This window comes from Pan troglodytes, chromosome 21 (assembly GCF_028858775.2).
Source record: "Pan troglodytes isolate AG18354 chromosome 21, NHGRI_mPanTro3-v2.0_pri, whole genome shotgun sequence".
Taxonomy (NCBI): domain Eukaryota; kingdom Metazoa; phylum Chordata; class Mammalia; order Primates; family Hominidae; genus Pan; species Pan troglodytes.
In genome coordinates this window covers 55494497-55522181 of record NC_072419.2, presented here as the reverse complement: position 1 = coordinate 55522181, position 27685 = coordinate 55494497, and the positions used below count along the sequence as shown (strand labels likewise).

At 48.7% G+C, this 27685-nt stretch overlaps 1 protein-coding gene across 5 annotated transcripts; it reads right to left on the bottom strand.

Annotated features, from left to right (window-relative positions):
- Window positions 1–1719: 1719 nt before the first annotated feature.
- Window positions 1720–26996, bottom strand: DDX27 (DEAD-box helicase 27). 5 transcript variants are annotated; one of them, XM_024352045.3, is made up of 22 exons: window positions 26759–26939; window positions 23882–24028; window positions 22471–22530; window positions 22054–22219; window positions 20495–20541; window positions 20287–20373; window positions 18959–19064; window positions 16921–17094; window positions 15465–15615; window positions 14699–14791; window positions 12400–12499; window positions 12096–12237; window positions 10717–10870; window positions 9571–9652; window positions 9288–9465; window positions 6751–6857; window positions 6468–6570; window positions 3804–3898; window positions 3585–3708; window positions 3110–3197; window positions 2089–2163; window positions 1720–1976 (listed from the first exon to the last, which is right to left on the bottom strand). In XM_024352045.3, exons 1-22 carry the CDS (start codon window positions 26849–26851, stop codon window positions 1958–1960), a joined length of 2391 nt encoding a protein of 796 aa, XP_024207813.2. In that variant the 5' UTR covers window positions 26852–26939; the 3' UTR covers window positions 1720–1957. The 5 variants fall into 5 exon arrangements, with proteins under 5 accessions (XP_024207813.2, XP_001166506.1, XP_009435681.3 ...); XM_001166506.7 differs by lacking the exon at window positions 14699–14791 and having other exon boundaries at window positions 26759–26996; XM_009437406.4 differs by lacking the exons at window positions 3110–3197; window positions 14699–14791 and having other exon boundaries at window positions 26759–26994.
- Between the last annotated feature and the right edge of the window lie 689 nt (window positions 26997–27685).

Sequence of the window (27685 nt, the reverse complement as noted above, 5' to 3'; positions counted from 1 at the left end):
ATGCAGGATTTTTATTTAGCTGGTGAATGAATCATTTTTACCCACGGTAAAAAGAACATTTTTTCAGCCTGTACAAAAGGGTATACCTGAAGTTTCTTTCTCCAGAGGCAAACCCTGTTAACTTCCTGAGTCCTCCCAGAGAGAACTTATGCACATGCAATACACATCCCTTAGGCCAGGCATGGTGGCTCATATCTGTAATCCCAGCACTTTGGGAGGCCACATTGGGCAGATGGCCTGAGCCCAGGAGTTCAAGACCAGCCTGGGCAACAGGGCGAAACCATCTCCACAAAAAAAAAAAAATAAAAAAATAAGCCAGGTGTGGTTGCTTGCACTTGTAGTCCTAGCTACTCCAAAGGCTGAGGTAGGAGGATCACCTGAGCCTGGGGAGGTCGAGGTTGCAGTGAGCAGTGAAGCCACTGCACTCCAGCCTGGGCAAGAGTGAGACCCTGCTTCAAAAAAAGGAAAAGGAAAAGAAAAAGTACACAGTTCTGCACTTGGCTTTTTTAGCCTAATAACCTACTTTCTGTAAAATCCAGTAAGACAGTAGTCTGAACTGTACTCCCTCACACAGTTGTGCCATCATTTTCTGAATTGGACCCTCTGTTGGTGACTTAGGTGCAGTCTGAATGAATAGCTTTGAACACACTCTTTAGTATCTAGGGTATGTGCTACTGGATAACTTATAATTTTTAAGCTGGGGGTAGGGTGGTAAGTACTCCCTGAAATTATAACAAACTATACAGTTTTCCCAGGTGGGGCCCCACAGCTTTCATCTCATTCTGAGTCAGAAAAGGATGAGAACCGACGTTCTTACAGGATCAAAACTGGTTTTTGGCCAGGTACAGTGGTTCATGCCTGTAATCCCAGCATTTTGGGAGGCTGAGGTGGTGGATCACCTGAGGTCAGGAGTTCAAGACCAGCCTGGCCAACATGGTGAAACCCTGTCTCTCCTAAAAATACAAAAATTAGCCAGGCATGGTAGCGGGCACCTGTAATCACCGGTATTTGGGAGGCTGAGGCAGGAGATTCGCTTGAACCCGGGAGGTGGAGGTTGCAATGAGCCAAGATCGTGTCATTGCACTCCAGCCTGGAGGACAAGAGACTCTGGTTTTTGCAGCAAGTAACTAATTTATGGTGTCAAGGCTCCTTCTGTCCTTTTCGGGCTTCCATTTCTCCAGCAGCATTTCCACAGCACAGCAGCAAGAGGTAAGGTGAGGGTTCAAGTAGATGTTGGTTGAAAACCTGAATTCCCAGCTGTGCAACTCTGGAAAGTTAGTCTTTCCAAGCCTCTGTTTATTGGAAAATGAGGATATCACTGCCTGCCTCACAGGAGTGCAGTGAGTTGACTGGATTCTATTCAGCACACAGAATATCTGGTGCATGGTTGGCATTCATGCTAAAGTTCTCCCCTGTTGATGTTTTAGAACTAAGAGTTATCATTTAGCTATCTTCTTCAGCTATCATTTAGCTCTTAGTTCTAGAGTATCAACAGAAGAGAACTTTTCTGTTGTTGTTTTTTTTTTTAAGAGACAGGGTCTTGTTATGTTCCCCAGGCTAGAAGAGAACTTCTACCAAGAATTTCCTCACTCCATACCCAGTTCCTCTACAAGCATAAAGATTATGCATTCCAACCGTATGTGGTGATACCAAGCTAGTAGACTGTGGGCACATTTGTCATTGAGGAAGAGATAGTAATAAGATATACACTTGGATTGGTTTCTCTTTTCCCAAAAATACTTCCATTTAATATAGTCATATGAAAGCTAATCAGCAAGAAGGGAGATTGACAGACATGCTTAGGAAAATAGCTACGTACCATACCACCACACCAAAGTGTTGGTTTTTGTTTTTTTTTTTTTAAAAACAAATGGAGAAAAGACAGACCAGCCAGGATGACTTCCCACAGGGAAGGGATTTAAGGGCTGCCCCCATGAATTTCTTCGGGCCACAACAGCTACTTCCTCCTCTTGTATCTGTAAGAAAATCAGAGTTAAGACCAGAATGAGGATGGAGAAGCTCCTTTTCCATGAAAGGTTTTTATCTCTAATCCCAAAACCTATGCCCCTCCAAAACAGCCAGTATCACCTGGATTTAGATTTAAAGTTTCCTCCTCGTCTCTGGTGGGGCAAGCCCAACTGTTTCCTTTCTTCAAAGGAAGGGCTGTGAGAGAAGATGACATGCTGAAATGAGCAAACTGTTGAACAAATGGGTGTTGTCTCACCCCCACCCTCCCCAGCTCCTACATGAAGCAGTAGCATCTCTGGGATGCATCATTTTCAGGCCCTAAGTTCTAAGCCTTTATGTGTTTCCACCTGATAACGTGTTTCTGGAAGTCAGGGCCCAATTTTAAAACAAGGTTGGAAGAGGCCCTTCTTAGGTATATACGACTACTTGGGAAGCTTAGTCTGCCCCTACCCCAACCTTGGGCTGGGGAAAATGGTGTGGGACAACATATTCCTAAAAGCAAGCCAGGATTCTCTGGGGTTCTGCAGGATGGAACTTGAGATGAAAGAGTTATCACTCCCCTGAAGGAAAGCTCCATTTCTGAACCCAACAATGTACTATTTCACCTCCAAGGCAGGAACAGTGCTAACTGAACACCCCTCTCCTGTTCTCACCTTGGGATCCTCAGGTGGCCCTGAGAGGGGTGGGGGGTGGAGAACAGACAGGTACCCTTGAATTTACATAGTATAAAGCTATAGGTGTGCAAAAACTGGGAATGGGGAAGGAGGCAGAAGACTCATAGCTTCCATTAGAATACCAAGGGCTCGCTGGGCACGGTGGCTCAAGCCTGTAATCCCAGCACTTTGGGAGGCTGAGGCGGGTGGATCAGGAGGTCAAGAGATCGAGACCATCCTGGCAAACATGGTGAAACCCCATCTCTACTAAAAATACAAAAATTAGTTGGGCATGGTGGCGTGCGCCTATAGTCCCAGCTTCTTGGGAGACTGAGGCAGGAGAATCGCTTGAACCCAGGAGGTGGAGCTTGCAGTGAGCTAAGATGCACCACTGCACTCCACCCTGGGCGACAGTGCGAGACTCCGTCTCAAAAAAAAAAAAAAAAAAAAAAGAATACCAAGGGCTCCATGATGACTTAAAATCCTACCCAGCTCGATACTGTTTCAGGGCCTTCTTGCTTGTGTTGGTGAGTTCTTCATCAAATACAGATTTCTTCCCCTGCTTTTGCTTCTTGGCTGTGCACAGAGAGAATGGGTTACATATGGTTGTCTTTGGCCCAAGCTCCTAAATCCCCTTAAGTTCAAGGTAATGATTCCAAGTTCAGTGGATACTCTGGCATCCAAAGACTATCTTCATTCTGTCCTCACCAGCTCCTCCAAGTAGCAGCTGGTGAGGCCTTAGGCTCCGGAGTCAGAAAAGCTGGCGTTCAAATCCTAGTTCTCACCAACCACAAGGTCACTGCACCCCTTAGACCATGGAGGGATAGCTGTACACATTGGTACATACTAATTACTCAAATAATGTGGGCTACTGTCATCATCCCTCAGATTTTCTCCCTGATCCAAAGCACAGGTTTCAGGGAAAACCTTGTACAAGCTCCTTTGGGCTCCCCATTCACCTACCAGGACCTCTCACTGGCTCCTCCTCGGGCATTGCTCGGGCCCGCTTGGCTCTGCGATTCCTCTTCGCTAGCCGTTCAGCAAACATCTGCGCCTTGAGGATTTCAAACTGGGACCTTTCCTCTGCCTAGGGGGAGTGGGGAGGTGTGAGTGTGGAACACACCAGGCCACTCTGACCCACCCCACCGAGTGGGCCCAAACTCCAAAAGGGAGGCCACTCACTGTCATCTCCCCCTTTTTTTTGGCATCCTTCATAAACTTCTTCCTTTTCTTCTTTCCTCTTAAGGCCAAGTCAAATTCCTGCAGAGCTTTGGCAACTGGGATGAGAAGAAAGCATAAGATTTCAGGGATGATTTTATCTTTTTTTAAGCTTATGATAAGAAGTACACGTTTTCAATTGGTAAGTTAGCAGATTAAAATGAAAAGCGGCAAGCACTTCTTGGCCGAGTGCAGTAGCTCGTGCCTGTAGTCTCAGCACTTTGGGAGGCTGAGGTGGGTGGATCACCTGAGGTCAGGAGTTTGGGACCAGCCTGGCCAACATGGTGAAACCCCGACTACTAAAAATACAAAAATTAGCTGGGCATGGTGGTGCACCTGTAATCCCAGCTACTTGGGAGGCTGAGGTGAGAGAATTGCTTGAACTTAGGAAGGGGAGGCTGCAGTGAGCTGAGATCGCGCCACTGCACTCCAGCCTGGGCGACAGAGCGAGACCCTGCCTCAAAAAAAAAAAAGAAAAGAAAAGCCGCAAGCACTTCTTCCACTGATTACCTCCATCTCACTAAATAACATGCTTTTTTGACTATTTCTCAATCCACTTAAGATACTCATTACAAACCTCCTGCTATGAAGGATGAAGATTTAGGTCACTTATACTACTTTACCCACCAATACAGTTATAACTCTATTTTTATCAGAAATTTAACTTATATACAACCTTATTTTGTCCCATCAAATATAGACAGCATTTCTAAAACTGCTGGTATACCCTCTAGGAGGGAAATTTTGCAACCTCTAACAAAACTAGAAATACAAATATCCTCTGACCCACTATTCCACTTTTAGGAATTAATCCTGCAAGCCAAATATACACTTGCTTAATTGTAAAAGGGCATATGTGCAAGGTTATTCCCTACATCACTTGTTTGTAATGACAAATGATTATTTTTTGGGTTTTTTGTTGGTGGTGGTGGTGGTTTCTTTTGAGTCGGGGTCTCATTCTGCCGCCCAGGCTGCAGTTCAGTGGCAGAATCTTAGCTCACTGCAACCTTGACCTCCCCAGGCTCAGGTGATCCTCCTACCTCAGCCTCTCAAGTAGTTGGACTATAGGCATGCACCACCATGTCCGGCTAATTTTTTGATTTTTAGTAGAGATGGGGTTTTGCCATGCTGCCCAGGCTGGATGACAAATGATTGTAAACAACCTCAATGTCCCTCAACAATCTACTCATATGATGGAAGAACATGAAGCCATTAAAAAAAAACAAAAAGGGGGCCGAGTGCAGTGGCTCATGGCTCACACCTGTAATCCCAACACTTTGGGAGGCCAAGGCAGGTGGATCACGAGGTCAGGAGATCGAGACCATCCTGGCTAACACGGTGAAATCCCATCTCTACTAAAAATACAAAAAATTACCCAGGTGCGGTGGCAGGCACCTGTAGTCCCAGCTACTCGGGAGGCTGAGGCAGGAGAATGGGGTGAACCCAGGAGGCAGAGCTTGCAGTGAGCCGAGATTGCGCCACTGCACTCCAGCCTCAGTGACAGAGCAAGACTCCGTCTGAAAACAAAAAACAAAAAGGGCAGCATATGTGGGCCTATATAAAGCATATCTCTAAGCTTCAAAATTAAGTGAAAAGGTAAGGCATAGAACAATGTGAACTTATAAGTGTTTTGGGTCTTTTTTAAAGGGAGATGGAGAGGAAATCTGTATTAAATATCTCCTGCCTTTTTTAAAATTATTTTTATTGTGGTTATATATACACATATAAAACAAAGGCTGCCATTTTACCCAATCTTAAGTATACAATTCAGTGGCATTACTTACATTCACAACATTGTACAACCATCACCACTATCTGTTTCCAAAACTCCTATCAGGAGGCTACTCACTGACATCATTGAAAACAGAAGCTCTGCAACCACTAATAATTTCCTATAACCCCCCTTCCCCTAGCCCTAAGTAATCTATAATCTATTTCTGTCTCTGTGAATTTGCCCAGCTAGGTATCTCAGGTAAGTGAAATCAGACAGTATTTGTCCCTTTGTGTCTGGATTATTTCATTCAGCTTAATATTTTCAAGGTTCATCCTTATGGCATGTATCAGAACTTCATGGCTGAATAATATTCCATTGTGTGTATATATACACACACCCCAAATTTTGTTTATCCATTCACTTGTTGATGAACATAGTTTGTTTCCACCTTTTTGCTATTATGAACAGTAATTCAAAGAACACTGGCATCTAAGTATCTGTTTGAGTCCCTGTTTACATCCTTTACAACAGTGGTCCCCAACCCCCAGGCTGCATACCGGTTCCAGTCCATGGCGTATTAGGAACCAGGCTGCACAGCAGGACGTGAGCATTGGGCAACCAAGCATTGCCACCTGTGCTTGGCCTCCTGTCAGATCAGCAGCAGCATTAGATTCTCATAAGAGCACTAACCCTACTGTGAAGTGCGCATGCGAGGGATCTAGGGTGTGCACTCCTTATGAGAATCTAATGCACCCCCCACACCCCAAATGTGGAAACATTGTCTTCCACGATACTGGTCCTTGGTGCCGAAAGGTTGGGGACTGCTGCTTTACAGTATAGAACTAGGAAATGGAACTGCTGAGTCCTGTGGGGTAATTCTGTATTTAGATTTCTGCGGAACCTCCCTGACTTACTTTTCTCCTTCTTCCTCTCTTCTTTGGTCTGGAACCAGCTCCTCTCAGGCTCTTGGACCACTGCCTCCTTCCCCTTCTCCAGGAGCCGCTTTGCTGTATTGATCTGTAGAGATAACAAAAGGATGCCTGCCGTGAAACCCATATCTACTAACACAGGAAGCCACGGGCTGCAAATGCCTGGGGCTCTGATGGGAGAAACATTTCAGAAGGGCAGCACCAGCAGGGATGCAGCAGCTTGCTTACTGAGCAGCCTTGTGAACAAGATCCCGCCTCGCAGCCTCACCTGGGCTTCCGACTGCTGCATCTCTTTTTCCTCCGCCTCTAGCTGCAGAACTGCATACACATCTTTCTCCATTTTCTCAATCTTGTCCCGGAATTTGAGGATGACATCTCAATGGGAGAAAATAAAAAGGATTTACAAATAAGGGTAGGCCAGGCATGATGGCTCACACCTGTAACCCGGCACTCTGGGAGATTGAGGTGGGAGGATTGCTTGAGCCCAGGAATTTGAGGCCAGCCTGGGCAACGTGGCCAGACTCTGTCTCTACAAAAAAAAAAAAACAAAAAAAAACGCCAGGCACAGTGGCTCACGCCTGTAATCCCACGCTTTGGGAGGCCAAGGCAGGTGGGTCACCTGAGGTCAGGAGTTTGAGACCAGCTTGGCCAATGCTGTGAAACCCCGTCTCTATTAAAAATACAAAAATCAGCTGGGTGTGGGGGCACACGCCTGTAATCCCAGCTACTACTCAGAAGGCTGAGGCAGGAGAACTGCTTGAACCCACGAGGCGGAGGTTGCAGTAAGCCAAGATGACACCACTACACTCCAGCCTGGGCAAAAGAGCGAGACTCCATCTAAAAAAAAAAAAAATTAGCCATCATGGTGGCACACACCTGTAGTCTCACCTACTCAGGAGGCTGAGGAGAAGAACTGCTTGAACCCAGGAGTTCGAGGCAACAGTAAGCTATGATCGCACCCCTGTACCCCAGCCTGGGCAACAAAGCAAGACCTTATCTTAAACAAAATAAGGCAGTGGCTCAAGCCTGTAATCCCAGCACTTTGGGAGGCCAAGGCGGGTGGATCACGAGGTCAAGAGATCGAGACCATCCTGGACAACATGGTGAAACCCCACCTGTACTAAAAATATAAAAATTAGCTGGGCATGGTGGCACGCACCTGTAGTCCCAGCTACTTGGGAGGCTGAGGCAGGAGAATCACTTGAACCCGGTACGCAGAGGTTGCAATGGGCCGAGATCACACCACTGCACTCCAGCCTGGCAACAGAGCAAGACTCCATCTCAAAAATAAATTAAATAAAATAAAATAAGGGTGACTACTAATACTGTGTAACTGATGAAAATAATTTAGCTGTGCATTTACTGACATAGGAAATGGTGTTTGTAATGTGTGCCTTCTCTGCTTCATATCCCCCAGACTCAGAGTGGCCCCTGCCTACCGCTCTGATCTTCTATGTGTCCCTGCTCACCACGCCTGAGCCTCCTGACCTTTCTCTTGTTCTCACACACTAAGCTCGTTCCTACCTCACAGCCTCCGCCCTTGTTCTCTCAGCTTAGCACTTTGCCCTCAGACCTCTCATGCCTCATTCCGATCACCCAGGACTCAGCTCCAATGCCAGCTGTGCAGAGGCCTTTCCTTAACAGCTTAATGAGGCAGTCTCCTCCTGCTGTTCTCAATCACATCTACTGTTAGCTTATTTATTGTCTCTTTCTCCCAGAACCACAGCTCTGCTTTGTTCCCTGTTGTATCCCCAGCACCTAGAACAGAATCAATAGCACTAGGCCCACAGCAGGACTCAATAACTAGTCGCTGATTAAATGAAGACAATGAAAATGAAAAAAATAAAAGGGACATTTAAGAAAGGAAAAATGGTTTGAAAAGACATACACCTAAATGCTACCAGTGGTGAGCTCTTTGACACAGAATTACAATTTTTTTATTTACTAATTTCCAACAATAAATACGTACTTTTCATTTCATTTTTTAGAGACAGGGTCTTGCACTTTTGCCCAGGCTGCAGTGCAGTGGCGCAATCATAGCTCACTGCAGCCTCAACCTCCTGGATTTAAGAGATCTCCTGCCTCAGCCTTCTGAATAGCTGGGACTACAGGCACACACCACCATGCCCAGCTAATTTTTTTTTTTTAGAGACAGGCAGCTCACTATATTGCTCAGGTTGGTCTTGAACTCCTGGCCTCTAGCAATCCTCCTGCCTTGGCCTCCCAAAGTGCTGGGTTATAGGCAAGAGCTACCATGCTCAGGCTAAATATGTATTATTTTTATAACTTTAAAAATTTTTAAGGCTGGGCATGGTGGCTCATTACTGTTAATCCCGGCACTTTGGGAGGCAGAAGGTGGGTGGATTGCTTGAGCCTAGGAATTCAAGAACAAAACAAAACAAAAAAAGACTTTAAAGAGGATGTGCTCTATAAGACCCCTACAGATCAGAGGAACAAAATCAATGAAAGGACCCAAAAAGAATGAGTACTGATCTCTCTCTTCCCCACCACCAACAGTAAGGGAAAGAGGAGTTTAGTGAGAATTTTGCCCCAAGCAACCTTCTCTTCTCAATTTCCACCTAAATGGGGCACTGTGTTTACAATTCTGTCATAATTCCCTTCTACACACAGGAGGCAAGCTCAGAGAGGTGAGGTGAAACCTGCACATGGTCACTCGGCAAGGAAGCAGCAGGGCTGGAATTCAAATCTGGCTCTGAACTGCAAAGTACCTGCTCTCAGCCGTTACACTCTGTCCTTGCCCTGCCCACCGAGCCATTCTGCACTGCCACAGGGGTGCCTGCTCACCTTGGGGAAGTATCCTGGCCTTCACAGGGGCCTTGGCAGCTTTTACAATCTCCTTCAGCATCTTCCGCTCATCTTCTCCCACCAGAGAGACTGAGCGCCCAGCCCTGCCAGCACGTGCTGTTCGCCCCACCCGGTGGACATAATGTTTGATGGTATTAGGCATTGTGAAGTTGATTACCTAGAAGGTCAAAAATGAACACCAGTCAGGCCTGGCAAGGGAAGGGGGGTGCGAAGAGGCAAAAAGACTTCCACCAAAAGTCCAAGGAAGATAGGGTCTGCTCACCGTTTTGACCCCCTCAATGTCAAGTCCACGGGCTGCCACATCAGTGGCCACGAGGATGTCAATCTGTTCATCCTTAAAACGCCTAGAAACAGTCACAAACAGCTGTTCATCCAGACACCCTCCCCTAATAATGCTCCACAAGAGCCTGAGCCAGCAGAGGACAAAACAGGGCATTAAAATGGGGATAGAGGCTGGGCACGGTGGCTCACACCTGTAATCCCAGCACTTTGGGAAGCCGAGGTGGGCGGATCACGAGGTCAGGAGATCGAGACCATCCTGGCTAACACGGTGAAACCCCGTCTCTACTAAAAATACAAAAAATTAGCCGGGCATGGTGGCGGGCGCCTGTAGTCCCAGCTACTTGGAAGGCTGAGGCAGGAGAATGGCGTGAACCTGGGAGGCGGAGCTTGCAGTAAGCCAAGATTGCGCCACTGCACTCCAGCCTGGGCGACAGAGCAAGACTCCGTCTCAAAAAAAAAAAAAAAAAATAGGGATAGATTCTAAATGTGAGCACATGGGATATTTACACCCACCCTTCAACAACCCATCATACAGAGCAAACGTAGTTCTGTATCTGCTAACAGCATAGGCAATTGTCTCAGTTTAAATCAGCCTATCTTTAACAAACACCTTTCAGCACCCACTGATGAACAGGGTTAGGTGGAGAGTTCTAAAGGGTTCCTCCTTGCCAACCACCTTGATGCCATTCTCTGAGGACTAAACAAGAAATCACATGGAAAGCACGCGGCACGGTGCCTGGCAAAGTAGATGCTCAAGTAATGGCTGCTAACTTTGACTCTAAATCTTGTTCAATCAGACCCAGGAATGTTCACCACTCTCAGAAAGCTTCCAAGAAGAGACCATGTGTTGCCTTTCCAAGCCAGCTTCCTCTGTCACGCCACACAACAGCTCCCATGCTAGGGACAAGCATCCAAGGACATGAGGGTCATCTCTGACTATGAAGTTAGAGTTCTAAACACATCTAAGACATGACCTCACAGTGGTTAGGTTAAAATGTTCAAGGCCAAGATCATGCTATGTGTCCCCTGCTAATGCTCTAATAGAATGCTCAGGGTCCTCTTCCTCCTTCTATCCTCTCTGCCCCAGAAGGATGGTGGGAGCCTCAGTCCCCACCCCAAATGTTACCGGAGGGCCTCCAGCCGCTGCGTCTGTGACAAGTTGCCATGGAGCTCGCCCACCTGCAGCCCCATGAGCCCCAGGAGGATGTGCATGCGGTGGGCCTGCTTCTTGGTTTGCGTGAACAGCATCACATGGTCAGTGAAGGTCCTCGTCAACAAAGCTGGCAGGAAGAGAGGACTGAGCTGGCAGCTGTTTCTAGGCTCTTATTCAACATGTACCCCCTCCTCATCCACAAAGTATGGTCACTGTGCCTGGCACTGGATAGACAGGCACTGTCCCTGTCCTGTGGAACTGAAATTCCAGGGTGGATACAGAGAAGCCAATTCCTGGGGGGTGAAAAATGCTGTGAGAGAGAGTGCAGGGACAAGGGGGAAGCAGCTAAGGGCTGGCCTCTCTGAAGAGGTGACATTAGGTTGAATGACAAGGCAGATGATCCATGGGAAGATCCAGGGGAAGATTCTAGACAGAGGAAATGGCAAACATGAAGGCCTGGAGGCAGGAACCAGCTTATAGTGAGAAGTGCAAGCAGGCAGCTGGATGTAGTGGCTCATGCCCGTAATCCCAGCACTTTGGGAGACCAAGGAGGACAGATCACTTGAAGCCAGGAGTTCAAGACCAGCCTGGCAAACACGGTGAAACCCCATCTCTACTAAAAATACAAAAATTAGCCAGAAGTGGTGGCAAGTGCCTGTAATCCCAGCTACTCGGGAGGCTGAGGCAGGAGAATCGTTTGAACCCAGGAGGCAAAGGCTGCATTGAGCCAAGATCGTGCCAGTGTACTCCAGCCTGGGCGACAGAGCAAGACTCTGCCTCAAAGAAAAAAAAAAAAAAGTGCAAGCAGGCGAATGTGGCTGGAGCCATGAGCAAGCCTCCACGGCTGGGATCCCGGGCAGGCAAGGGCCAGGCCCGAAGAGTCCTAAAAAACTAAGATGTTTGGATTTTAGTCTAAGACCAATGGAAGCCACCGCAGGGTGTTCAAATAAGGACATAATAAGTACAAATGTCTTCTGCAAGCAATCATCGTAAATGCTCTGCAATGCAGAGAGTCACAAAAGGCCGAGTGGAAGCAGGGAGCTCGAGCAAGAGGCTGCGCAACGATCCAGGCAACAGAGAACAGTGGTCTGGACTGACGGGTACAACAGCAGCTGATGCCAAGTGGTTGGGAGTTGAACAGGACACAAAGAGGATTGGTGAGGCGATAAAGCAAAGGGAGGAAGGACCCGTGGAGAAGTGAGGCAGCGGATCATCGTTAGTGCAGTGCAGCCTCTGCGCTGGGGAAGACTGGACGGCAGAGGCGCAGGGGAAACCAAGCACTTCAGCATGGATACTACGAGCTCAAGGAAGCTGACCAGCCCACCCTGCCCAGGCTTGCCCTGGGCTGCCACCTGCCACAATGGCTTCCCGGTCTCCTTCACGATTAGGCCGGATCCGGATGAACTCCTGCCGCAGGAAGGGAGCCACATCTGTGTTGCTGTTCACAAATATCCGGACAGGATTCTTCAAGGAGACAGAAGCCAGATCTTTCACCTGCCAAGCACAAAGCCAGGTTTCCTCAGCTCTCTGCAAGGTGGTAGGGAAGGAGGCAGCAGTGCTCACCCCAGGCAAACCCCCTCAAGCCCAGTCAGGGTCCTCTGCATGGCCCCCTCTGCGCACACCTGCCACCCGCCACAAAGAAGTCCCTCGGCCCACCTCGTCTGTCATGGTGGCCGAGAAGAGCATGGTCTGGCGGTGGTGGGAACACATTCGGATGATCTCCTTCATCTGCTCCTCAAAGTACTCATCCAGCATCCTGGGAGCAGAGAAAGACATGGCAGAAATGGAGAGAGTGCTCTTCGGTCACAGTGAGGGACACGGGATTGCATACCGGCTGCTGTTTGTTGTCATTGGTTACATTTAGGACTCATCTATTTTATTATTTTATCTTTTCACCAAGAATTATCATTTTGCCACATTTGCTTTGTCTTTTTGTGGCAAGTCAGTCACAGATGTTATAACACCTTACCCCAAATATTTCAGCACACAACTCCTAAGCACTAGGACCTTCTCTTACAGAAACACAACTTCATCAACACACCCAAGACTTTTGAGTGCGTGAATATCTAAAGTACAGGCCACATTCAAATTCCTTCAGCTGCCTCCAGGTTCCAAGTGTCTTTTTTTTTTTTTTTTTTTTTTGAGATGGAGTTTCACTCTTGTTGCCCAGGCTGGAGTGCAATGGCACAATCTTGGCCTCCCGGGTTCAAGCGATTCTCCCGCCTCAGCCTCCTGAATAGCTGGGATTACAGGCATGCACCACCACACCCACCTAATTTTGTTTTTTTTTTGGTTTTTTTTTGAGACGGAGTCTCGCTCTGTCGCCCAGGATGGAGTGCAGTGGCGCGATCTCCGCTCACTGCAAGCTCCGCCTCCCAGGTTCACGCCATTCTCCTGCCTCAGCCTCCGGAGTAGCTGGGACCACAGGCGCCCGCCACCACGCCCGGCTAATATTTTTGTATTTTTAGTAGAGACGGGGTTTCACTGTGTTAGCCAGGATGGCCTCGATCTCCTGACCTCGTGATCCGCCTGCCTTGGCCTCCCAAAGTGCTGGGATTACAGGCATGAGCCACCGCACCCGGCTAATTTTGTATTTTTAGTAGAGATGGGGTTTCTCCATGTTGGTCAGGCTGGTCTTGAACTCCCTATCTCAGGTGATCCGCCTGCCTCGGCCTCCCAAAGTGCTGGGGTTATAGGCATGAGCCACTATGCCAGGCCAAGTTTTATTTTATAGTTACCTTTTGTTTTAGTGCAAGAACCAAAGTTCCTGCCTTGCAACTGGCTGCCACGTCTCTAGTCTTCCTCCATCTAGAAAAGCCCCCTCAGCCTGGGCAGCATAGCAAAACCTCATCTCCACAAAAAATACAAAAATGAGCTGGGGCCGGGCAAGGTGGCTCATGCCTATAATCCCAAAACTTTGGGAGGCCGAGGCAGGAGGGTGTCTTAAGCCCAGGAGTTCAAGACCAGCCTTGACAACATAGCAAGACCCCGTCTCTATTTATTTAATATAAAATAAGCCAGGCATGGTAGCGTGTGCCTGTAGTAGTAGCTACGTCGGGGGACTGAGATGGGAGGATCACCTGAGTCTAGGAAGTAGAGGCTGCAATGAGCTGGTGTTCACACCATGGCACTCCAGCCTGGGTGACAAAGCAAGACCCTGACTCAAAAAAAAAAAAAAAAGAAAAGGAACAAAAAGGCCCCTCATCCTTCTCACAGTCTGGATTCGTATAATTATTTCTCAGTAACTGGATTCAGAGAAATCCTCATGGGGACAGCGCTGCTGGGCACAGCTGTGCCCTGCATTCACGCTCCATCATGAGATACTGACGGCCGGTTTGTTCCAGAACTGTGGATGTGAGGTTGGTCACTTGGCTATAGTGTCTGCCAGATCACACCACTGTAAAGGATCCTCTTTCTCTTTATACATAATAGTAATCTGTGAGATTCCTTGGATTCCATGTTTTCAGCAAGCCCAACCCCTTACAGCATTTCTCTCCCCAGTGCAGGCTACAGTCTAGGTCCAGGTATCACACAGAGCTGTCTCCTGATCTAAATCTCAAATACTTCCTCCGCCTTTTTTGGTCTTTTGAGGTACATACTTGAATAGTTTCCCTCCCCCTTTAAAACCTAAACCAGATCACATCCCCTTGGCTTAAAATGATCTCTTTTTCATCCTTTAGGCCTCAGGAATGGGTCTTTTGTTCTGGGGGAGTCAGCCAATTGGTTATTCAACAAGTATTTACTGAGCGCCTGCTATATACTAGACATGCCCTTGTTCATGGGGGTACAGCAGTAGCCCCTTCATGAATACTGTATCCTAGGGAGAGAGGGGGACTTGGCACTCCATGAACCCTCAGTGACAATGCAGGCAGGATGGGAGGAGCAAGTCAGGGCAGGACCATCACAGGGCGGCCAGCAAAGGCCCCACTAACAAGATAACAACTGGAACAGAAACCTGAAGGGGCAGGAGATGGCTCCAGGCTGAGGAAATGGCAAATGCAGAAGCCACAAAGTGGGGGCGTGTGGACAGGCTGTGCCGACAGGCGGGCTGTGGAATGTGAAAACAGGAGGACACGCTAAGAATTCAGAACAGCTGGAAGGATGGAGCTGCCATTCCCCAGGCTGGTGAAGAGTCAGGGATTAAGGGCCTGCAACCTTAGCATGCCCTGGGGCTGTCTGCAAGCTCCTTCCCCTGCCCCACCTCCAGCCTCAGTCCAGAGTTCAGGAAGAGTTCCTTCTGTTCAGTCCCAGAGCAAAGAGGTGAGCAGATGGCACAGAGAGGAACAGAGAGCTGGGGGGCGGGGTGGGGGGAGAGGGAGTCCCCACTGCAGTCACAGAGGCCCTGTGGGAGCCACGCTGGCACTTCCTCTTCCTCCCTCCTCAGCTCCTCAACACTATGGTGTGCGTATGTCCTTATCTCCCATTTACAAATGAGAAAAGATTTGTTTTGAGAATCTAAATGTTTCCAAATCTCCCTTAGGAAGTGGCAGGACCAACATTTGACCAGCCTTATCACTTAACCACCATAATAGAGAAAGAGAAAAAAGAGGAAAACATGGGCTAAGGCTGGGCAGAGGCCCCAGCACAAGTGGCTGATCTGATATCGCACACCAACGGCCATGGCCCAGAGCCACAGAGAATAACGCAGTGTGGCAGGTCCACATCCAGGTTCTGGGCCTTGGAACCCCACAGTGCCCTGGGCCCCACGCTGTGAGGAGCACCTGTCAGCCTCGTCCAGGATGAGCACCTCGATGCTGCTCAGGTGGAAGGAAGGGCAGTTGTGGAGGTGATCGATGAGCCGGCCTGGGGTGGCGATGAGGATGTCAGGCGCTGCCCGAAGAGCTGCTTCCTGAGACTTCACATCTAAGCCGCCTGCAAAGAGAAGAGAGCCCCACCAGGCGGCCAGGTCAGCTGCTCATGGGTGTTGACTGAGCACCAGCCACTCACCAGGCCTCAGGCCAGATGCAGAGGAAACCACTGAGTAAGACTGACAAAGGCCCAAGCACATGGGTTTCCCAGAAACACACTGGGAAAGACAGATCATGTCATTAAAATTGTGCTAAGTGCAAAAATCAACAATGATGATGACACAAAAGCACTTCAGAAGAGAATGCATGGGCTGGGCGAGGTGGCTCATGCCTGTAATCAATCCCAGCACTTTGGGAGGCCAAGGCAGGTGGATCACCTCAGGTCAGGAATTCGAGACCAGCCCACCCAACATGGCGAAACCCCATCTCTATTAAAAATACATAAATTAGCTGCGCATGGTGGTGCACACCTATAATTCCAGCTACTTGGAAAGCAGTGGGAGAATCACTTGAACCCAGGAGGTGGAGGTTGCAGTGAGCCAAGATCATGCCATTGCATTCCCACCTGGGCAACAGAGTGAGACTTCCTCTCAAAAAAAAAAAAAAAAGAGAATGCCTGAAACATTCAAGGACTAAGAGAAGCAGCTGAGGAAAGTGATGAGGTGTCTGTTACAGGGAGACAAAGATCATTTCTGACTTCCAATAGCACAAGGAGGGCAAAATGCAGGCTAGATAACACTATCATATAACTTCATTGGAAAAACGCTGCCCAAAGTAATATTTGATTCATTATTCTCACAGAGCAGAAATTATACCCCAAATTTGTTCAGTACCAAGAAAAAAATGTTCATAGTTTTCAGGTTTCATTTGTGAAGGTTGGTTAAGTCTCAATCAAATCCCACCCACCTAAAGCACTATGAAAACATGTCGGCTGGGTGCGGTGGCTCATGCCTGTAATTCCAGCACTTTGGGAGGCCAAGGCAGGCGGATCATGAGGTCAGGAGATCGAGACCATCCTGGCTAACACGGTGAAAACCTGTCTCTACTAAAAATACAAAAAATTAGCCAGGCGTGGTGGCGGTAGTCCCAGCTACTCGGGAGGCTGAGGCAGGAGAATGGCGTGAACCCGGGAGGCGGAGCTTCCAGTAAGCCAAGATTGCGCCACTGCACTCCAGCCTGGGCGACAGAGCGAGACTCCTCCGTCTCAAAAAAAAAAAAAAAAAAAAAGTCTTCCAGTTTTTAAGTGGATTCAATCAACACAAAGGCCTCTCCTGGCACCTGTCACCAACACCAACAGATGGCGGGGCACATCCATCCTCCACCCCACCACAGTCTCTCAGGGGCTGGCAGCCCTTGGCCAGAAACTCACCCACAGCCAGGCAGGTGGTGATGTTGCAGAACTGGGCCAGCTGTCTGGTGACAGAGTGCACCTGGATGCCCAGTTCTCGGGTGGGCACTAGCACCAGCACGCGGGTGACTGGAGCCTGGCGGGGTTTGTAAATCAGACGCTCCAAAACAGGCAGGGCAAAGGCGGCAGTTTTACCTGGAGGGAGGGGCAGCAAGGAAGCAATGAGAAGACGTTTAGTTCCCTCCAGGGTTAGGTTTTCACCAGAGCACAGAAAAACTACGTCTGGTTGGGGAAAATAAAGGAACTTATTTTTCATAGAATATTTTTTCTGCTTTCAAATCACATGGTCAGGCTCACATATGTAATCCCAGCACTTTGGGACGCCAAGGCAGGCAGATCACCTGAGGTCAGGAGTTCAAGACCAGCCTGGCCAACATAGTGAAGCCCCAATTCTACTAAAAATACAAAAAACTTAGCTGGGCATGGTGGCGGGAGCCTGTAATCCCAGCACTTTGTGAGGCCAAGGCAGGCGAATCACCTGAGGTCAGGAGTTCGAGACCAGCCTGGCCAATATGGTGAAATCCCGTCTCTACTAAATATATAAAAATTAGCCAGGCTTGGTGGTGGGCACCTGTAATCCCAGCTACTCAGGAGGCTGAGGAAGGAGATTCACTTGAAGGCAGAGGTTGCAGTGAGCTGAGAACGCACCACTGCACTCTAGCCTGGGTGACAACAGCAAAACTCTGTCTCAAAAAAAAAAAAGAAAAAATACGGCCAGGCACAGTGGCTCATGCCTGTAATCCCAGCACTTTGGGAGGCTGAGGCAGGTGGATCATGAGGTCAGGGGTTCAAGACCAGCCTGGCCAAGATAGTAAAACCTTGTCTCTACTAAAAATACAAAAATTAGCCGGGCATGGTGGCGTGTATCTGTAATCCCAGCTACTCAGGAGGCTGAGGCAGGAGAATCGCTTGAACCCGGGGGGCGGAGGTTGCAGTGAGCCGAGATTGTGCCACTGCACTCCAGCCTGGGCAACAGAGCGAGACTCTGTCTCAAAAAAAAAAAAAAAAAAAAAATTTCCTCCTCTGATATGGCAGGGCCAGGAGGCCATGGTCACAGAGATCAGGGATACCCCAAGAGGATTAAATGAAAATGACCTTCATCAGACCCTTTGAAACTTGTGGCCCACTACTAGACTGGACATCCTCTCATGCACTGTTTATCTTACAAAATTAATCCTTCAGTATGCCAGGCACGGTGGCTCACACCTGTAATCCCAGCACTCTTGAGAGGCTGAGGCAGGTGTATCACTTGAGGTCTGGAATTCGAGACCAGCCTGGCCAACATGGTGAAACCCTGTCTCTACTAAAAATACAAAAATCAGCCAGGTGTGGTGGCGGGCACCTGTAAACCCAGCTACTGGGGAGGCTGAGGCAGGAGAATCACCTGAACACAGGAGGCAGAGGTTGCAGTGAGCCGAGATTGCGCCACCGCACTCCAGCCTGGGTGACAGAGTGAGACTCCATCTCAAAACAAAAAATTAATCCTTCAGTAAACTGAGTAAGCTCTGCAGTCTAGGAAACGCTGTTGTATCAGTGCCAATTTCCTGGTTTTGATTTTGTCCTACGGTTATGTGGGATGTCACCATTGATGCAGGATTCGAGAGACCCTATGCACTATTTTTGCAACTTGCCACTGATCTACAAATACTTCAAAATAAAGTGGTTAAAAATTTAAAAGTCCTTTACTCTCTCAATTGCACCAGTATATCTTTTTTGTGTTACAAAAATTTTATGGCCAGGCACAGTGGCTCACGCCTGTAATCCCAGAACTTTGGGAGGCCAAGATGGGAAAATCGATCACTTGAACCTGAACCTAGGAATTCAAGACCAGCCTGGACAACAAAGTGAGACCCCTATCTCTACAAAATAAAAAATAAAAACGAAATAGTTCAAAAAACCAAGAATATTTATTTAGCAAACCAGCCTTTGGTAAGTCAACCTACAGCCCAGCCCTGGCCGTAACACCCTTCTGCCCACCCTGGGTCCCTATCCTTTTCACCTGTCCCAGTGGCTGCACAGGCACAGATGTCCTTCCCCAATAGACCCACAGGTATGCACGCCTTCTGGATCGGGGTGGGCTGCTTGAAGCCCATGGCTGTAATGGCCTGAGGAAAAAAGAACTGGGTCAGACAGGGTTGAGCGGGGGAAGTCTCAGCACAACACAAACAGGGCAGGTTTCCAGACAAGTGGGGACCACACCAATCCCCACCAATCATTCATTCCACAAACATTCACTGAACGCCTACTATGTGTGAGGTGGTGCTCTAGACACTGAGGACACAGCAGTAAATAAAAGAAATAAAAACTCTGCCCTCAGGAATCTTACAGTCTGGTAGAAACAGACCAAAAAACAAACACATGTCATATGGAGAGATGCTGCGGAAAACAATGCAGCGGCCAGACGGGCAGCGGGGGGAGTGCTATTCATGGTAGGGCTGCCAGGGAAGGTCTCACTGAGCAAGGGATACTGAGTTGAACCCTGAAGGAAGCTAGAGAGCACCCCAAAAGATTTCTGGAAGAGTCTTCCAGGCAGAGGGAACAGAAAGTGCAAGGGCCCTGAGGAAGAGGAGGCCTAACCTATTTGAGGGCCAGCAAGGAGGCCAGTGTGGACAGAGCAGAATGAGTGCCAGGAGGTGTCGTCAGAGAGGGCCAGAAGGGGCAGAGCCTTGTAGGTCAATATAAGGACTCGGGCTTCTAAGACGAGTGAGACTGGGAAGTACTGAAGGACTTAGAAGAGGAGGGACACGATGGAACTCATTGCTTAAGAGAGTTCTCGGCCGGGCGCGGTGGCTCACGCCTGTAATTCCAGCACTTTGGGAGGCTGAGGCGGGCGGATCACGAGGTCAGGAGATCGAGACCATCCTGGCTAACACGGTGAAACCCCACCTCTACTAAAAATACAAAAAATTAGCAGGGCGTGGCAGTGTGTGCCTGTAGTTCCAGCTGCTGGGGAGGCTGAGGCAGGAGAATGGCGTGAACCCGGGAGGTGGAGGTTGCAGTGAGCCGAGATTGTGCCACTGCACTCCAGCCTGGGCGACAGAGTGAGACTCCGTCTCAAAAAAAAAAAAAAAGAGAGAGTTCTCTGGCAACTGTGTGGACAAGAGTTGAGGGAGGCAAAGAGAGAAGCAGAAAGTCCAGTTAGGGGTGGCTGCGATAATCCCATGGTTGCCAAAATAAGCCACTACTGGCCAGGCACAGTGGCTCAAATCCCAGCACTCTGGGAGGTTGAGGCAAGAGGATTGCTTGATGCCAGGAATTTGAGACCAGCTTGGACAACGTAGCAAGACCATGCTTCTACAAAGAAAATTTTTGACAAGAAGCTGCTACCTTCAGAAGAGGGCGGGAAAGGTTCATGTCCTGGAACGAGAGGTTTTCATCGTACTGAGATGCATCTTCAAAAAATCCTCCTGCTTCCTACACCAGAAAACCAAAAGAGAGAAGAGAATTCAACAAAAAGAGCCAAGAAACCCAAACGACCTTAAACTCCTTTCGGTTTGCCAACAAGCTGCATACTGTCTTGCAGCCCCAAGCTCACCTGTCCTTTCTTCTTCTTCTTCTTCCGATCCTTTACTTTGAGTGTATCTATGGAGAAAAACTTAGCTGATGACCACGGCTCAGACTTACAAAGCACTTGCATCCTGCTGGACACTGTCCTAAGTGCCAATGCCACACTTCAGCCTCTGAGGGGTGACCATCATCAACCTCGTTTCACAGATGAGGACACTTTGTGGCAGCATGGTGAAGTAACTTGCCTAAGGTCGGAGAGAAAGCTAACCCAGTGACTTTGGTCCAGAGACCAGGCTCTCGACCACTACACTGTATTATGATGCTTTAGCACACATTTCTGCAAGAAATACTTATTGAGGGTGGAAGCAGTGGCTCACGCCTAAAATCCCAGCACTTTAGGAGGCCGAGGCAGGTGGATCACCTGAGGTCAGGAGTTCGGGACCAGCCTGACCAACATGGTGAAACCCCATCTCTACTAAAAATACAAAAATTAGCCAGGTGTGTTGGCGTGTGCCTGTAGTCCCAGCTACTTGGGAGGCTGAGACAGGAGAGTTGCTTGCACCCGGGAGGCAGAGGTTGCAGTGAGCTGAAATTGTACCACTGCACTCCAGCCTGAGTGACAGAGTAAGACTCCATCTCAAAAAAAAAAAAAAAAAAAAAAGAAATACTTATTGAGCACCCACTATGTGGCTGGACCCATCTGAGTATGTCACCCCAAACGAGTTTGTATCACAGTGGCATCCGGCAGCCGCATGGGGCTAGATGGGAAAAGAGTAAACTACCTATGAAGTACAACAACCCAAACAAAATCCCAAGAGAAAAGAAAACCTAAAAGAAAGGATTCAGCGGGCACAGTGGCTCCCGCCTGTAATGCCAGCAGTTTTAGAGGTCGAGGCGGGAGGACTGCTTGAGCCTAGAAATTTGAGACTAGCCTGAGCAGCAAAGCAAGACCCCGTCCCTACAAAAAAAAAAATCAGCCAGGCAAAGGGGCATGCACCTGTAGGCCCAGCTACTTAGGAAGCTAAGGCAGGAGGATCACTTAAGCCAGTGAGTTCAAGCCTTCCAGTGAGGTATGATTGCACTACTGCACTCCAGCCTGTGGATGGAGTGAGACCACATCTCTTTTGTTTTGTTTTTTGAGAGAGGGTCTCATTCTGTGGCCCAGGGTTAAGTTCAGTGGGACAATCTCAGCTCACTGCAACCTCTGCCTCCCAGTTTCAAGTGATTCTCGTACCTCAGCCACCTGAGTGGCTGGGATTACAGGTGCATGCCACTACACCAAGCTAATTTTTGTATTTTCAGTACAGATGGGGTTTCACCATGTTGCCCAGGCTGGTCTCAAACTCCTGGCTTCAAGCGATACACCCACCTCAGCCTCCCAAAGTACTGGGATTACAGGCATGAGGCACTGCACCCAGCCAACATCTCTTAAAAAAAAAAAAAAAAAAGAAAGAAAGGAGTTCAATGTTGTAGGCAGAATAGCTTAAAGATAAACTGTGCAGAAGAGTGGAGGAAACCCTACAAAGTAAAGGAGGATGCCTTCTGATCTCCTGTCCCTGTTACTGACACCTCCGCCGTAACATCTACCTGCTTTGGTGAGGATGTTCTCATCAGCTGATGAGTAGTCGGTCTCCGAGGCTTCATCTTCTGAGCCTTCCTCATCATTCTCTTGAAGGTCTTCCTGCTCCTTTGGTTCAGAGCCTTCCTTTGCTTCTTTCTCCTTCTCCAACTTCCCAGACTTGGCTTCTTTATCCTGGGAAAAAAATTAAAGTGAGGGTGTTGAGAAACTTCTAGAAATCCAGAACCTAAGTAGAGCGATAGGAAGCTCTCCGGCCTGAACGGACAGCTGTGGGGATTCTCAGTACAGATTCACAGCAAACACACAGAAGAGTGCGCCTGCCCCAGCCATGCCCTGCTCTGTAAGGGCTTCCAGAGAGATGCTGGGGTCGTGGTGAGAGTAAAGAGTGGGGCCTAACAACGAGAAATAGCCACTTTTCCTCTCACCTCTGTTTTCCTTTTCTTTCGAACTTTCTCAATCTTCTCATCTAATGTAGTGGCTGCCCTCTGCAGATAAAAATAAAGAGGTGAAAAAGAAATTTTCATGGAAACATCGAATAAGAGAACAAACTCTTCATAATTAACTTGAAAAAGAAAAAATTTTGGCCTTCTCTGAAAATACATATACATATTATATATATAAAAATTTTAGGCCGGGCGCGGTGGCTCACGCCTGTAATCCCAGCACTTTGGGAGGCCAAGGCGGGCAGATCACCTGAGGTCAGGAGTTCGAGACCAGCCTCAACATGGAGAAACCCCGTCTCTATTAAAAAAATACAAAATTAGCCGGGTGTGGTGGTGGTGCATGCCTGTAATCCCAGCTACTCGGGAGGCTGAGGCAGGAGAATTGCTTGAACCTGGGAGGCGGAGGTTGCGGTGAGCCAAGATCACACCATTGCACTCCAGCCTGGGCAACAAGATCAAAACTCCGTCTCAAAAAAAAAAAATTTTTAAATCCTCTCCAGACGATCTTGAAAATGCAATGCTGGTAAGGCTGAGCACAGTGGCTCCTGCCTGTAATCCCAGCTACTCAGGAGGCTGAGGCAGGAGAATCTCTTGAACCCAGGAGGCAGAGATTGCAGTGAGTCCATTGCACTCTGGCCTGGGTGACAGGGTGAGACTCCATCTCAAAAACAAAAAAAAAAAACTACAAAAAATTAGCTGGGCGTGGTGGTGGGCACCTGTAATCCCAGCAACTTGGGAGGCTAAAGCACAAGAATCGCTTAAACCCAGGAGGCAGAGGTTGCAGTGAGCTGAGATGGCGCCATTACACTCCAGCCTAAGCAACGGAGAGAGACTCTGTCTCAAAAAAAAAAAAAGAAAAGGCAATACTGGTTTACTTCAATCAGAGTAAGGACCAGCAAAGCCTGGATTAAACTGTTCTGGACAGGCAATATTTCTCTTTGAAGACATGAAATGGAAAACAACTTAAATGCATCTTCTAGTTTAACCAGATTCACAGAAAGGCATGGGATCTTGGCAAACAAACAGATGACAATGACATCTGTGGTAGCTTTGGCTGTGCTGTGTGGGAACCGGGGACACTGCACAGTGACACCACCGGAGACCACCTGGCAAGTGCTCATACTTTGTTTGGTATTAAAGACGAGTCTTCCCCAGCAAGCAGACTCAGAAAAAAAAAAAAAAGACAGCGAGTCATTTGTGATCCCTGTGCCCATCTCATCAAAAGTATACCAGATATTTTCTTTTGTTTTTTTTTTAACCAGTTATTTTCAAAGGAGTTGTAGTATCTGCTGAATGTAAACAGATGGTCAGTCAGGTCAGGGCTAGGCCCTGAAACCCACACTCCAATCTTAATAGCCCGAAGTCTGGAGCTGTCCATCACTGTCAGTCTCACCTTCTTCTTGAGTTGGCTCATGACATCAGCCAGGGCCCAGCTGCCATCGTACGTCCCCTCCTTCTCAGTGAAAACGAAATCAGGGTTGAAATCAGCACTGCGGTTCTTCCCCAAGGCTTTTTGTCGTCTGCCCAGCACAATGGGCCCCTGGGAAGAGTAAGAGACAGAGTGACTTTGGGGCTGAGATAAAGAATGACAGAAAGCAAGAAGGGGCCGGGCACAGTGGCTCACACCTGTAATCCCAGCACTTTAGGAGGCCAAGGCATGCAGACAAGGTCAGGAGTTCAAGACCAGCCTGACCAACATGATGAAACGCAGTCTCTACTAAAAATACAAAAAAGACGGGCGTGGTGGCTCACGCCTGTAATCCCAGCACTTTGGGAGGCCGAGGTGGGCGGATCACGAGGTCAGGAGTTCAAGACCAGCCTGGCCAATACAGTGAAACCCCATCTCTACTAAAAATACAAAAATTAGCCGGGTGTGGTGGCACACGCCTATAGTCCCAGCTACTTGAGAGGCTGAGGCAGGAGAATTGCTTGAACATGGGAGGCGGAGGGTGCAGTGAGCCAAGACCACATCACTGCACTCCTGCCTGGGCAACAGAGTGAAACTCCATCTCAAAAAAAAAGAAATACAAAAAAATTAGCTGGGTATGGTAGCACATGCCTGTAATCCCATCTACTCAGGAGGCTGAGGCAGGAGAATTGCTTGAACGCAGGAGGCAGAGGTTGTGGTGAGCCGAGATTGCACCACTGCGCCCCAGCCTGGATGACAGAGCGAGACACGGTCTCAAGAAAAAAAAAAAAATAGAAAGGAAGAAGGAAATGAGGGTCACACCTCTCTCAGCAACTGATAGATCAAGCAGACCAAAAATGAGTAAGTCTGTAGAAATTTTGAACAGCACAATTAAAAAGCTTCATCCCAATGAACGTATACAGAACGCTGCATTTCTCATTACAGAATGCATACGGAATCAAAAAAATCAAATCCATAGAAACAGAGAGTAGAATGGCGGTTGCCAAGGTCTGGGGTGTGGTGGAAATGGAGAGATGTTGGTCACAGGGTACACACTCTTCAGTTCTGCAGTGTACAAGTTCTGGGGATCCAATGTGCAGCATGGTGACTACAGTTAATAACAATGTATTGGGCCGGGCAGGGTGGCTCACACCTGTTATCCCAGCACTTCAGGAGGCTGATGCGGGTGGATCAGCTGAGGTCAGGAGTTTGAGACCAGTTTAGCCAATACGGTGAAACCCCGTCTCTACAAAAAATACAAAAAATTAGCCAGGTGTGGTGGTGCATGCCTGTAGTCCCAGCTACTAGGGAGGCTGAGGCAGGAGGATTGCCTGAACCCGGGAGGGGGAGGCTGCAGCGAGCCGAGATCGCGCCACTGCACTCCACCCTGGGCGACCGAGCAAGACTCTGTCTCAAAAAAAAATGAAGTGAATGAGACTGGAGTGTTGGTCATGAAGAGGAGAGTTGCGAGAGATGAAAGTCAAGGTGGAAAGGACAAGATCGTGAGGACCTTGAAAGCCACGTGAAAGCAGGCTGGAGAGTTTTTTTTGTTTTGTTTTGTTTTTAGCAATTTGAATCATTTCTTGAAAAACAAACACAGACAAACACCAAACACTGAGTTGGTGCTCGGCGCGGTCTGCAGGGTTGGAGGCCAGCCCCGCATCATGGGTGTGACCGGGCACTGTGCAGGGGCCCGGCTCCTCGGGGACTGGCCCATGACCTCCCACGCAGCGGGCTGAGCCAAGGCCTGTCCGAGAGGGGGCCGCAGCCAGCAGGCCTGGGTGGCCGCCTGCGCCCGCAGGGGACATCGGGGAAATGGGGACAGTGTACGGGACCCAGACGCTGCCTGAGGAGTCTCTGCAAGGTGGACAGGCCCGGGGTTCTCTACCAGCAGGCTGGAGAGTTTTAAGCAAGGGAGGTCTCTAACGTGACTGTATCGCAAAGAGATCCCTCTGCTGCTAAGCGAAGAATACACTGGAAGTGCTCAAGATAAAGAGATGAAGTATGTGTGGACTGCAGGTGTGCTGGTGTGCAAGCATGAGACAGCAGTAGCCGGAGCTAGGGTGGGTACAGTGTGAATGGAGAGAGGCGGGAGAAGCTTAAGAGAGATTCATGAGCTAGCTTGCAGAGCACTGGCGGCGGTGAGGAAGAAAAAACTGTCAAGAATAACTCTAAGGTTTCTGGCTTGAGAAGGGAACAGGATGAGAGTGAACACAAGTTCAGCTTTGGAGGAGTTGAATTTGTAGAGGCCATGGGACATCTGGATAAACCTATCAGGCGGACAGATGAGAGTGCAGAGGGGACAACATCTGGGCTGAATGTTTGAAGGGCAAGCATCCTTTTCAGAACACCAATACCTCTTTAATTGCCATACTGCTTAATGTCTGCAAGCCCCCACACCACCATACGCTTCAGGAGAGTGGCACTCACCTTGTTCATTGCTACGTCCCCAACGCTTAACACTAAGTCTAGCACGCGTAAGTATTCAATAAACACTGGCTCGATGAACATACGAAAGGACAGCTAACCATGGCTCCTTGAGCAGGAACCATGGCTGACTTCACCTCTTACAAGGTGTAAGAGACCTGCCGTCTCTTACACAGGGCGTGGTTAAATATCAGTTCAGTGAATAGATACTGAGTTCAGCAAGGAGACAGGGAACGACACGGCCAAAGAAGCAGGCGGACGTAGAGAAAACCTAGTGGCGGGGAAACTGAGGAAGATCTTGGGGTCCTGGTGAGATCCTTTTCGGGAAACTTCCGGGGCTGGCAGGGGATGATGACGATTCGGGGACAGGGACCTGAGGAATCGCGAGGAGGGGAAGCAGTCAAGGAAACCCAAAGACCAGAACCGTGCTCATACCTCCTCTTCCTCGTCCCCGGAGTCAGACTCGGGCTCCACCGGCACCTCGTCATCCTCGCCTATGGTCCCGATTAAGCCGAGGTCCGCAAGCATGTTGTCGCAGAAGCCACTTCCGGAAGCGAGCACAGCGTGCGGTCCGGCCCTTAACTTTTCGCAGCCTCCTCGTCGTCTTTGCGCAAGTACCATGCGTCACTTCCGTTCCAGAGCCCCTGCCGCCCTCCCCGTTCGACCTCTTAAGAGTGCGCATGCGGCAATATGGGGCGTGGTTGGTTTCGTGTGACGCCATCAAGGGGCGGAGCTTTTTAGGTAAGCAAATTCCATTGTCTCCGGCCTCAAAACGGTGGCAGTATTTGAGGAGGGTGGAAGGGTGAGAGAGTCTAAAGAGTTACATTTATAAACTCTAGATGTGTATATTTAGATACAAAAAAAGCTGTGGAAGAAAATACAATAAGCAGTTAGCTGTGATTGTTTCTGGTTGGTAAAATTCTAAGTAATTTTTTGTCTTTTTTTTTTTTTTTTTTTTTGAGGCAGGGTTTGGCTCTGTCGCCCAGGCTGGGGTGCAGTGGAGATCATGGATCACTGCAACCCCGACTTCCCGGGCTCAAGCGATCCTCCCGCCTCAGCCTCCTGAGTAACTGGAGGTACAGGCGCCACCACCACGCCCGGCGGAGTTTCACCATGTTGCCCAGGCTGGTGTCGAACTCCTGGGCTCAAGCAATCCTCCTGCCTCGGCCTCCCAAACTGCTGGGATTACAGGTGTGAGCCACTGCGCACAGCCCCGAAATTTTTAATTAAAATTAATGTTTATCGTAGGGGAAAAAAATCTCAGAAGAAAATAAAAATCAAGACCAGGCAAGGTGGTTCACACCTTTAGTCACGGCACTTTGGGAGGCCAGGTGGGTGCATCGCTTGTGCTCAGGAGTTCCA

Excerpts from the sequence above, each read along its gene's own strand:
- DDX27 (XM_009437406.4), bottom strand. The coding sequence starts at position 26,944 with ATGGTACTTGCGCAAAGACGACGAGGAGGCTGCGAAAAGTTAAGGGCC. Across the intron at positions 9,466-9,570 it reads ACATTGAGGGGGTCAAAACG|GTAATCAACTTCACAATGCC; the intron begins GTGAGCAGACCC and ends TTGACCTTCTAG. Across the intron at positions 3,709-3,803 it reads AAAAAAAGGGGGAGATGACA|GCAGAGGAAAGGTCCCAGTT; the intron begins GTGAGTGGCCTC and ends CACTCCCCCTAG.